Source organism: Urocampus carinirostris, chromosome 19, assembly GCF_059441175.1.
Source record: "Urocampus carinirostris isolate Australia breed hairy pipefish chromosome 19, RoL_Ucar_1.0, whole genome shotgun sequence".
Lineage (NCBI taxonomy): Eukaryota > Metazoa > Chordata > Actinopteri > Syngnathiformes > Syngnathidae > Urocampus > Urocampus carinirostris.
The window spans coordinates 14,414,238-14,427,528 of record NC_142367.1 but is presented as its reverse complement, the minus strand read 5'-3'; the positions used below and the strand labels follow the sequence as shown (position 1 = coordinate 14,427,528).

Sequence of the window (13,291 nt, the reverse complement as noted above, 5' to 3'; positions counted from 1 at the left end):
ACTCCACACAGGAAGGTTCAATCTTATGACCCTAACCACTGCGCTGTCGGTGAAACCAATGTTTGTTCAAATATTGTGTGGGAAAAAACACAAGAAAATATAAACATGACAATACAATCTTCAGAGCGATGGCCCATTTAATACACTCGCACTGCAGCTTTGACATAAAGTGCAATCAAAAGCATTTGAAATGTATGCAGAAAAACAACCACACATGATTTTCCTTTCAACCGGACCTTATAATATTGATTACTATGGCAAAGATAAATACAGTTTTTGTGAGACATCATATGGCGTTAGATTGGGATATACAAAAAAAGTAAATTCTTCAAGACATCAATAACCGATTGCCTCAAAAATGAACGCTTTGGAATACAAACCTGTCCGCTCACCTTTTCATGTAAACAAGTTAAGGCTGGTATTGTCCCAAAGACAATGAATGAGCTCAGCGCTACAATAACAAATCTCCCATAAGGCTCTTTGAAAATAAAACTACAATGGTATTTTTGACGACCGAACCCTGCACGATTAGACTAAATTAAGACAAACATTCCGTAAGGCCGACAAAAAATCTACAGTTGTGCGTCTACCAGCCTGGTGACGGGTTAGCTTAAACGATGCATGTACTGTAAATGGGAAACCTGTCTGTTAGAAAATGGGACAGATCAATTATGGTCAATTACATATTTGGTTTGTTGAGAACAAGCCCATGAATATTCACTTAAGTGTCTTTTAGGCTTAAGTTTGCAATATTTAAATCGAAACAACTTCGAAAGTCGGCACAATTACATTCATTTAAACTTTTAAATCAAGCAACGTAGCTGGAGTCATTTTGTGCAATAAATCCAAAGTCATTGATCCTAGATATTTCAACTCTTCCCATGTCGCTAAACGAGCTCAGCGAAATATCGAAAACAATCAATGTGAACCGAAACTCGATAAAAAAGATTGTGGTCAGGTTACTTCGATAGAATTCGGATTACGATCCGGAATATAAAGCGAAAGCTGCGGAACGAGAAAACTGTGGTCTGACGAGTGCAAAATAGATGAAAGAAGGACATGGCGGTTACCTGAAGAACAGGAATTGGCTTTCCTCGGTTTAGTGCCTGCCTGGCTATCGTAATAATAATAATAAAAAAGCTTATATACTCTCCAATGGATTGTTCTGTGCATGTGTGCAAACAATTGTTGTTTGAGGTCACCAACTGCCAAGGACGGGAATAGAAATTCGATCCATTTGAAATTGAAAAGTCAGAAGTCCCGTTTTTCAATTTAACCGCTAGTTAGCTGAAGGTAAATGAGTTGATTATCTAACGAGTAAATAAATGGTCAAAGACACGGGACAGCCTTTTAAAAGTAGTCCCAGGACTCGTGAACTGATCACAGTAGACTGAAAAATATTCAAAATGAAACAAAAGAAAAGTTTAGAATTTGCATTTTCTCCAGGAATCCTTCCTGGAAATTCTTTGCTTTCTTCAATACTTAGCATCCATTCACAAGAGTCCAGCAGTTAGCATGTAAACAAACCGCCACCCGTGGAAAAAAAACTAAATCCCAGGCCGGGGTCCTCAGCTGGGGGTCCGCCATGTTTGCCGGGCCTCCACTTCCTCCGACACCACTAAGAGAAGTTCGCAGTTTTTTCCTCGAAGCTGCTGGCGGAGGAATTTCCTTTTTTAGAAAAAAATTGGACAGAAACGAGGTTAAGAACAACAAAAACGACTCTTGCCGCTTTAGGGACAGTTCCAAATTCAAACAGCTGCTGATTGCGCTTTAACTCGCTTACCTCAGCTCGTCCGGGCCCCCGATGGTCTGCGGGCCCCGCAGTTTGGAATCTAGGTTGTAGTAGACCTCGCCCACTTCTCGGACGCCGATCCAATGCTGGCGCTTGAGGGGCAGCTGCAGGGGCCCCCAACGCAAATTGGACGGAACGTTGAGGATGAAGCCGGTCACGTTGGGCAGTTGGATGCTGCAAACGTCCCTGTGGGACAAAGACAGAGTCTGTCATGTCGTTTTTTTGTCCTTGGGTCTCCTTACCATTTTCCGCCCTTTGTACTAAGGATATGGGTTCTCGGGTTGGGATCAATACTGATCATTAGTATTGAAGGATTTTATACATTTTATAAAGGATATTATAAAATTAACTACAAAGTAAGTACATGTACTCAGTAGAGAGATTCACTGAATGTTTCTCTTCAAGGCACATTAGAAGGTTAGGCTGTCTGGAATGCATCAGACGTATTTTGATAACAGAATTCCGGTGAGTGCTGACGGGAGAAGGCCAGACGCACAAGGACAAACATCGTGATGCTCTTCGGCGAATAGGTGGTGAAGCTGGCACCTGGCGCGCCCATGGGAGGAGTCGGCACGCCCATAGTAGGAGGAGCCGGCACGCCAGCTTGTGAAAAGACGTGGGCAGAGGAACTTCAGAAGATCGAGAGGGACAATCGAGAGAGAGGCTCGACGAAGAGCGACACTAAATCGGCTAATTCGATGGAATTCACTTAGTTAAATACTTTAGGAAAATAAATCTGCCCCCGTGTGGAAATGCCGGTCTCTTGCTCATTTCTCCATAAAGAAACGAGCATGCATTGTTAGGCGAATGTAAGTTGTGTTTGGTTAATGGAGTCAGATAACTAATTCAAACACACGATACATTTTTAATGTATTTAATTCCTAACAGCATTAAGAGGGGGGACATTAAACGATATATTTTTAGAATTTTTTAATCATGCAAAAAGTAAGAATATTTGTTATAAATTGAAATAAAACTTGACAAGACAAATCTTTCATTAAACCAAAAACTAACAGGAAATAAAATTAGGTTTGGCAGCAACTTGTATCAAGGTACAAAACGATTTCAATACCTCTCAGATTTTTTGACAATAATTCAATAAAAATGTCAAAAGTCAAATCCAACCAACATGACTTAAAAGTACCTAAAACAAAAAGTGTGATGATTTCTCAGGGTAGGCGGTATTTCTCAATTAAAGTTAAATATTGAGGATTTAATAAATATTAGTAGATAAAACAAGTTAAATACTATTTGCAAAGAAATGTGAGGGTAAAATTAGTATTGCAAAAAGCAATAAATATTTCAACGGAGCTTGTTAATTGCAAAGTGTGGACACTCCTGTTTAAAAGCCAGATTAATGATAAACTATTGTTATGGTACTAGCTAATCACTCAGCCTTTAACATTAGCGTGCTTTCCAACAAAAACGCTTGATTGACGAACTAATGTTATAATAGGAAATAATAAATCAGTCTCCATCTGTACTTGCTTCCTTAAAACAAGTTAATTACACTTTTTACACGATCTCTTAATCACACACGCACTTTTCTACCATGGCAAGGACTTTTGAAAATCTCAATCTCAAGTTTACTCCACTCTTAACATTTTTATCCTGTTCATTGTAACGTCAGTCGTGAGATGGAGAGCACCTGAATGTTGATTACATTTTCGGAGGAGTTTATAGTGTTTACCTTCTACGCATCTGAACTCCTGTTTTGGGCTAAAGTGTGTGACTGCAGACGGTGCAGAATGAGGATAGTATCCAATCAGAAGACGCGGGGTGGGTAGCGTCCCAGACAGAAGGAAGGAGAAGAAAAGAGGGAAGGATATGCTCACCTGCATCTGAGCCTTAATAACCCACTTTTAAATATAATCAATCGGCCCGTCGAATAAATAAAAATGCCGATACCGATATTTGTCAAATTCCAAAAAATCGGCGCCAATAATCAATGATAATTGATCGATTTCTACTCTATACTTAGTGTTTTGGCCAGACTACTATGATCCTTTGTTTATGGCAGTTAATGGGGACTCGAACCCCGCGATATGCCACGTTTTTTAACATGCGTTCTTGCCAGCCCCTGCTCGCAGCAATAATTGACCAGGGAGAATGGATAACACGAGACAAAAATTTGCTTTATCTTTATCAGCCACAAACATTTCATTTTAGGTGCCCCGAGAAAAGTGGCTTCTACTGGTCCCCGCTCCCAGCAATAAGCAAACAAGGATAATGCATCACAGCTGCACAGGTGCAGTTCGTTCTAGGTGAAAATAATGGTTAAGAACAGAGCCGCCAGGTCCCCAAAAAAGTGTCCTCTGCCATTTTGAAATCGCAAACATGTAGGATCGGGATAAAGGGTCGCTGGCCCTCTTTTGCAGTAATATGCGATCGGGGATAATGGATCTCGGACGATTTTTCAACCACCGATGCACTGACGCCGCCAAGTACGAAGAGCGGAGTAGCGAGGGATTACGATATATCAGAAGAATGCACCGGCACTCATTTAATTTACGTCAACAATGAGGCTTCTCTGACCGTATGGAGTGCAGTCTAACTAAGGAGTTCTTATATTTTTTCCCTAAGTCCTTTTGTCATGCAATCTGCATTCCTGCACTTTTATACCGATCCCAAAATGTCAGCCACAACCACAAACTTAAATTAGGACTTTCCTGACAATGCCTGGACACAGAAATACTGCAATAAAACCGACTTTAAAAAAAAAGAAAAAAGAAAAAAAAAAGTTTGCTTTCAAACGATAACACATTCAGTGCCACTGACGGGTATTGACGTAAAAAATAATGAGTGTGTCAGCTGCACATGAAAAAATACTACATGAGCAAAATGGCCCTCAGATTTTAGAACAATATCCAGAAGCTAGATCTAGGATGAATGTGTGTCCTAGTATTGAATCATAAATCCAGTAGTTATTAAGGGCAACGACATAGCCGACAAGTCACGCCCACAAAGTATGTAAATAAGACGAGAGTTTCATGCAATCAAAAATCTGATCATCATCTAACTACACTAAAAATAGTGTTGTTACTATGCCGATATTGTACCATTTAAAGATATCGTATCAGCGAGTAGACAGTTTTAAGTTTATTTAAATTTAACACCGATATCTAAGAATCAGCGAGTAGACAGTTTTAAGTTTATTTAAATTTAACACCGATATCTAAGATTTCGGTAATTTACTGCAACAAATATCAGTACCGCTGCTCTTGTGGTTGCTGCATTGACAGGAGGCCGGTTCCTCTTCAAAGGTTTACAGGAGGTTATTTCATACTTGTCAATTGCCGATTGTTCTTCGTATTAATGATTGCAATTCCCTTGTTAAGTGATAATACAGCTTACAAAGACAGCACAGCACCTATTTACTCACAGAAAGACAGACTATGTAAAAGTTAGTTTTGTTAATTGTTCTTTTTCACCCACAAAAATTGTTATACAGTTTACACAATTTGAAATAATCAGAAAACAAAGGGAAATTAGGAAAACGTATGAGTTGACAACTGATTAGTGATTGGAATTCTGGCTCTTTTTAGACAATACAAAATCAACAATGCCACTTTATTATGTAATCTTTACAGGGTTGGGTAGAGTTACTTTAACTGGATTACTTTCAATTACTTTTGGATTACTCCAATACCAAATATACTAATAAAAGACAAAAGAAACTAAATATGAATAAAATTACTAAATTTTGTGCAGGCTTGGGGAGTAACGGAATACATGGAACGGCAAACATGATGTTGGCAAGCTGTTTGGATTTATTTTCATTTTGTTTCTGTCGCATTTTATGTTAGTTTTGCCGGAGATCAAAGAAATCAAAGCCAGGAGAGAAAGCTTACCACGTGTTGTGAGTCATCATTTTATTCATAAGTAGTTTCTTTTGTCTTTTATTAGCATATTTGGTATTGGAGTAATCCAAAAGTAATTGAAAGTAATCAAGTTAAAGTAACCCTACCAAACCTCTTTATATGGTATAGGACACACTGATGTGGTCATAAATTAATGTTAAAACTCCCCTCCGAGGGAGACGTTGTGTGTTGACAGCAAATGTCACTTGAGGTCGCTTAGTGTCGGTGAAAAAGAGTCAGCGCACAATTTCGTCAGATATAAGTTGCGTGTTAAATGGTTAGATAAGAGCGAAGAATATCATGATACAGACCGAAGAGTGCAGTGATACCTCAGTACTTGAACAAATACGGATTTGACCCGCCCAATTTTTTTTGCTTCGGTTTTCGGACGAAAAATCTGAACTCCAATAACACTGAACGTGTGTCTAAGAGAAATGAGCGCCAATGGAAGTTTGTGGTAAAGTGAGCACAACGATTGCGATGAAGAGGGAAATGCGTGCCGAATACCGCCATTTAACTGCTGCTTAAATGGTGCAGTAAATGGTTCAAAATTGTGTTGTATATTTTGTATTTCTATTATGTTTCATCTTTATTATCTACACATTTGAATAATTATTGTTCTTAAGGTACATGTTTTAACAATATTTGGGGCATTTTATCAATCTTTTGGGTAATTAAGGTTGTTACGTACACAATTTATGAATATTTTAGGTATACCTTTAATTGCATTATGGGTAATTATGGCTGTAAAAGTACACATTTTATTCTTATTTTGGATATTTATGATTGTCTAGGTCAGTAATTTTCAACCACTGTAACGCGACAAAATAGTGTGCCGTGAGAGATTGTCAGGTGTGCCGTGAGAAATTATCCAATGTCACTTTTTAAAGTTTCAAATTTTATAAAACATTTATGAATCATTTCTGCAAATATTATTTCATTGTCAAGTGTCTGTGCTGTAAAAACTGGGGAAATTATAAATTATATTGTAATTAAACATACGGTTAAGTGTCATTTTATAACATTTTTGGTTAGTGGTGTGCCGCAAAGTCTTCCCAAAACGTGCCCTGGCTCAAAAAAAGGTTGAAAAACACTGGTCGAGGTACACGTTTATAAATATTTTGGGTATTTATGTTTTTTTAAAGTACATGTTCTATTCATAATTTGGGTATTAATGATTGTTAAAGAAGATATTTTATGAATAATTTGGGTATTTATGGTCTTTTCCAGTTCACATTTTATCAATAGTTTGTGTATTTGGGGTTTTTTAGGTACATGTTTTATATATTTTTGGGGAATTTGTTGTTGTTTAAGTACATGTTTTATAAATATTTTGGGTAGTAATGCTTGTTTAAGTACATGTTTTATAAATATTTTGGGTAGTAATGCTTGTTTAGGTGCGTTTTATGAATATTTTAGGTATTTATTGTTTAGGTACACGTTTATAGAAATGTAGGGTATTTATGGTTGTATGGGTAATTATGTTTTTAAAGTACATGTTTTATTCGTATTTTGGGTATTAATGATTGTTAAAGAAGATGTTTTATGAATATTTGAGTATTTATGGTCTTTTCCAGTACATGTATTATTACTATCTTGTGTATTTAGGGTTTTTCTAGCCAGGTATTTTATTAATATTTTGTGTTTTTTAAGTATATATATATATATATATATATATATATATATATTGGGTATTTATTGTTTTTTAAGTCCACGTTTTATAAATATTTTGGGTATTAGTGCTTGTTTAGTCAATTTTTTTTTTGTATTTTGGGTAATAATGGTTGTTTAGGTGCGTTTGATAAATATTTAGGATATATATGCTTGTTGGGGACTACGTTTATTTCAGATTTTGGGTATTTATTGTTGTACGTGTTTTATAAATATTTTTGGGTTTCTACGTTTTTTTAGGTACGTCTAATAATATTTTGGGTATTTATTTTGTTTAAGCCCACATTTTATTCGTATTTTGGGTATTCATGGTGATTTGGGTACATATTCTACTCATATTTTGAGTATTTAGGGTTGTTTACGTACATGTTTTTGAAATATTTTGGGTATTTATAGTTGTTTAGGTACTTGTTTTATTTGTATTTTGGGTCTTTGTGGTTAATTAGATAGATGTTTTATGAATATTTGGGGTATTTATGGCAGTTTAAGTACATGTTTTGTTTGTATTTTTGGATATTTTGGAATGCAAAGGGATGTAGAAATGTTTGGGTGTCAACACCGATCCTGAACGGATTATGGTGGAGCTATCACCGTATCGTAATTGATTTACCTCCTTTTATCCCACCAGACGGCGGCGAAACCTCGTGTCTGCAAGGCGGCCATGATGACGTTGACGTCGTAGTTCCCGTTTCCCAGCATGCTCTTTTTGTGAGGCGTCACCAGAGTGCTGGGCGAAAGCCTGACCCATAAAAGAGAAGATTCCATTTGCATTCCTTCTCTAGCACATCGGTTCTTAACCTGGGTTGGATTGAACCCTAGGAGTACATTAAGTCAGTCTCAGCGGTTCGAGGAGCCTCTGCTGCGGAATCCCACCGACTCATTATGACTATTTGCAATAAAAAAAAATTTAAATTTATTTGTAAAACACTTTTCAGGCAATAAATTGTCACTCAAAGTGCCGATGGTCCGCATAGCCATTACTGGCTGCAGACGATCATGTGACATTGCTTGAGCCAATAAATCCTGCACAGAATTTAGCCCACTCAGGAGTAATCCAACAAGTGAATGTCATCAAAGTACATTATGTCTTCATATTTCAATCCAAACTACTTTGGGGAAATAAATAAGTATTCGGATAAATATATATGCTATGGATTCTTATTAGAAATAAGATTGGGGCTAGGCATTGACCCAGGCATTAAAGCCCAACGCAGACCAAGTCTAACCAATTACGGTAACTTGATTTGAGAGACTAAGCCCGACAAAAACCTGAACTTTCATCTTATTTGTGAGGACCGGGACAGGCTTCTCCCTCGCTACATTAAAAAAAAAATCCTCTTTTCCTTTCTTTGTTTCTTTTTGTGCTTGGGTTGAAGATCTGTGCGACGATCGCGCGAAAAGGGGGACAGAATCCAACACCCTCTACCGCGGACACAAAGAAATAATGACAAGATCAGTGATGGGTGGACAATTTAAAAAAAGAAAAAGTCAGAAAAGAGAAGACTAGCCCGAACTTGAATTGCCTTTTTAGGACCGACCCAACTCGACTTTTGGGTCGGGCTCAGGCCCAAGATCTTACTTGTAATTCTCATTTATCGCAGAACAGGATGGGAGTCGGCATACTATCTGGATGATTTGCAATGCCAAGTTGGGCAACTCTAGCCACACACCGGGAAAACTTAAAAAATATTTGATAGGAATGGGATGGGGAATACAAGAACACAAAATTTGCTGAATTCAACGTGATGAGAGAGATTTGATTCGACTCTGCCTGCTCTTCGTTTGTAGCACTCAACAAACCAATCCTCATCATATGAAGCATCATGTCAATGATAAAACCAGGGGAAGCCGCATACCATTTGTGAAACACTTGTAAAGTCCACTGTATTTAAGATCGGAAATCAGATACTGCAGCCAATGACGATTGATTATCCTAAATTCGTCTTTCTAATAACACCATCAGCGACAGAATAGAGGACATAAGTAAATACATCTTGGCTCAAGTAGTCGCAGATCTGAAAAAACAAAATTTCTAGATTTTTTTTTCATACACTAAATTAGGGTTTGGTGGATGCACATATGAAACTTGTTGGGTTTGGTAGCTCCAACAGAGTTAAGAACCACTGCTTTAGCACTTTTTGAGGATGGTTTACATTTTGATTTTAATCAGGAATGTTTTGGCCTTACCTTTGGTAGATCTCTTGTAGTGTGTCCCTGCTGAAGGCGGAGCCATCCTGGAAAACGTTATTGAGCGCGTGCAGTGCGCAGAGCTCCCGCCGCTGCTTTTCGTGGTAGATTGCCGGTTGTGGGAGTCGCGGCATCGCCGGCTCCAAGGCGAGGACATCCTGAGGTGGATCTTCCGCTTTTCCAGGTGTGCAACTACCACCTTTCTGCTTGCTGACCTTCCAGGGCATGCACCCCAGTTCTTGAAGCCCCGTCTTGCTCCTACTCCCCATCGCGCGTCATTCAGTCATTCAATCATGATGATTGTCGCCATGGTAACCACAGAGAAGCGGCGAGAGGGCTCTATTGTCTGTAATTTAGATGGCGTTTGGATCATTTATTCCTGAAATCAAAGATTAGGTTTCCATCCTCTGTGATTTGAGGTCAATCGCTTCTTCCAGTTTAGAGTTTTTTCCTCCTTTCTTCCATCGCCAGGGTGCCAAACTTCCACAAACTAAAATTGACACAAATAGTGAGATTTCATCAGTGTTGGGAGAAAAGCGTTACAAAGGGGCACGTTCCTGGAACTCAATTAACGTGTAACGTGTTATTGATATCATTTTGTAGCTTCACTGTTGTTACAACATGGGGCATTATTCCACTACTTAAAATAAGATTGTGAATTACATTGTTTACTGCAATTTGGCATTTGCCCCGTCGCTTAAGAAGTCATATACAACCATCCTTCTGCTAGTAACACCATGCTGAACACAACAAATGAATGAGGCTAGGATGTATTATTTAGATCCAGGGTTGGGTAGGGTTACTTTAACTTGATTACTTTCAATTACTTTTGGATTACTCCAATACCAAATATGCTAGTAAAATACAAAAGAAACTAAATATGAATAAAATTGTGACTCACAACATGTGGTAAGCTTTCTCTCAAGCTTTGATCTCTTTGATCTCCGACAAAACTAACATAAAATGCGACAGAAACAAAATGAAAATCAATCCAAACAGCTTGCCAACATCATTTTTGCCGTTACATGTATTCCGTTACTCCCCAAGCCTGCGCAAAATTTAGTCATTTTATTTATATTTAGTTTCTTTTGTCTTTTGTTGGCATATTTGGTATTGGAGTAATCCAAAAGTAATTGAAAGTAATCAAGTTAAAGTAACCCTACCCAACCCTGTTTAGATCTACAAAATACAAGTGAATACATTTACTGTGGTACGAGGATGTGTCATTTCTCCCTACTGATATCCTCCCTACCGTATATATTTGCATCTAAGCCGTATTTGAAACTGTAAAATAAAATAGTGAAATCAGGGGGTCAACGTATGTATTTGGTTGTGTGTCACCAGTAGCCAATAGTAGGCAGCGTGTGGGTAGGGGGCGTGGCCTAAACAGGAACAATGAGGCAAACAGAATTCACATCCATGCAATACATCATGCATGGAGGAAAAAAAATATCTTGGACATTACCTAGAAATGAAGAAGGAGATATTCGAGTGGTTTGGAGACAAAATACAAATTGGATATGGGGTGTCTCAACTATTAGTTTGCAAGCTCTGAAGATTGCACAAGCCAAGAAAAATTAAGGCTTTACCGCTTCCACAGGTTGGTGTCCACGTTTTCCTCTATTTATTTTATTAAGTGGCTATTTTTAATCAGTTTTAGGAGGTCAGCTTCAATGTGAGTATCTACGGTAATTTGTACTAGTTACTTTCACAGTAACGCGTTACTTCTGGGTGTCAGTAAAATTAACACTTTTTAACTGGAATAACTTGTAACTGTAACTAATTACATTTTTTTAAAAACGAGCCCAAGGCTGGATTTCAAATGGTAATGACAAAAAGAGAATACATTTGGATTCGCTCAGCAGAGCCCAGCACGAGAAGGTCAACAACATCCTGAGCAGTCTGGAAGGAAGCTGGCTGGTCTGTTATCCAGCAAACAAAAAATAAATCCTCCAGCAAGGTGTTTGTTTCTAAATTCTGTGTACAATCAGGAGCGATTTGTGTGTCCAGATTGCATAAAGCAAAGCTAGCTCGACGTGTCTCGTGCTTACGACAATGTTGACTTGAGCAAACAAGCAAGAGCGCCTCCTCTTTTCCTTCCCCTCCTTAATAACTTCTCTTTTGGGCGACGACAACTCACCCAACCGCTCCAGTACCATCCGTCGGTTGTGAGCCCCAGTTTTGATGATTAAAAACGGAGCGCGATGTTTTTTCCCTCTCTAGGCAGTTGTCTCCTTTGTCTTTTGTCACTTTTCCACCAAGTGGCTCCGCCGTGGTGGCTGCGCATGCGCACTGGGTGAGCTGCTGGCTCCATGTTGCCGCGACGGCGTGCGTCACTGGAACTGAGGGAGAGGGGTGGGGGAAATCGGGGCTAGAACCCCACCACTCCGCCCTTTTTGTTTCTCGATCCTTAGACTCAAAGATTTTAGCTCCAAACTGTTATTCAAAAATATATCTACTAGAGTATTCAAAAAAATATATATGAAGAATGCCTTCAACTTTGTTCCAGTAAAATGTTGTTGACATCTTTTCTCTCTCTGTTCCTCCAAATGCAAGATTTAAATGAATTTAAAATCTACTTTTTCACAATACACTTAAAATGACAACAGAAAGAAAAAAGGGGTGGAAAAGCCGGAATTATATGGGCCTCTTCCTCTCAATTGCTTTGAGATTTTTTACATCAATATAGTAAACAAATATTAAAGGAATATAAGAATCATATTACCTTACTACCTTTTAGATATGTTTGCATTTTTATACTAACATTATTTTTGATCGTATTTTTCTCCTTAATCTTTCATTACATGTTTAAAAAAAATGCTCATTATATTTTTATCAATGACAATAAAGCAAACTCTAATTTTCATAAAATAATGACGTATATTTTGTCCTCAAAATATGAAAATGTTTCCCTACTTTAAAAAATCTTGTCAATGTACTATGCAACATAACATACGTAAAGATATCCTCCTTGTGTTGAGTGAAACACTAATATTGTTTCTTTTTATTTTAAACATATTACTTCTTGGCTGAGAGCCACAGAACAAGGCACTTTTTACACCCAGTTGCGCCTTAATGTACATACACAACAGAATATATGTACTTAGTATTTTCCTTTTTTTCTACGTATTTGAAGTTATATGTGGTTTTTAAACTGATTTTATCAAGATTGTACCAACTTATTGATTGCAAAGAAAACGTAATCGGCATTTTTATGCTAATGACAATATTTATATTTTGTATTGTTGTTCAACATTTTCATGCCATTTTTTTGTGTGTAATATCGCTATGTATTTTAAAAACAAACAGAAAAAAGTCACACGAGTCGCGCATTGATGGCGTCAGTTTTGAACGTCGCTGTGATTGGTCAAAGAAAATATCTGGTTTGCCGCATTGTCTAAATTGATTAACGTTTTATTGAGCTATTCTCATGACAAATAAATTGATTTGTGGTAGAAAATGAAAAATCAGTGTTGAGGAAATTAAGTGTTCGTATTTCTTGTGTACTAATGTCCTTGAATGACACCATCATATTAACTATTTTTTTAGATTATATTTGGTCCTAAACTGTCGTTTTAGCTACATTAATACTAGATTTCTTCCACCTCTGTAATATTGCAAAGATTCTCCCGATGCTGTCGCAATCAGATGCTGAGGATATAATTCATGCGTTTATTACTTCTCCGGTCTCCTGATGTCTAGCATCAAAAGTTTGCAGCTGGTTCAAAATGCGGCTGCGAGACTTTTGACTAAGACGAGAAAGTTTAACTATATCACTCCT

At 37.7% G+C, this 13,291-nt stretch overlaps 1 protein-coding gene across 1 annotated transcript; it reads right to left on the bottom strand.

Moving 5' to 3' along the window:
* Positions 1–832: 832 nt before the first annotated feature.
* Positions 833–11,813, bottom strand: josd1 (Josephin domain containing 1). The gene is made up of 5 exons (XM_088323423.1): positions 11,651–11,813; positions 9,511–10,000; positions 7,934–8,062; positions 1,784–1,978; positions 833–1,668 (listed from the first exon to the last, which is right to left on the bottom strand). The coding sequence occupies exons 2-5, from the start codon at positions 9,777–9,779 to the stop codon at positions 1,569–1,571; spliced, it is 693 nt and encodes a 230-aa protein (XP_088179549.1). The 5' UTR covers positions 9,780–10,000; positions 11,651–11,813; the 3' UTR covers positions 833–1,568.
* Positions 11,814–13,291: the final 1,478 nt, after the last annotated feature.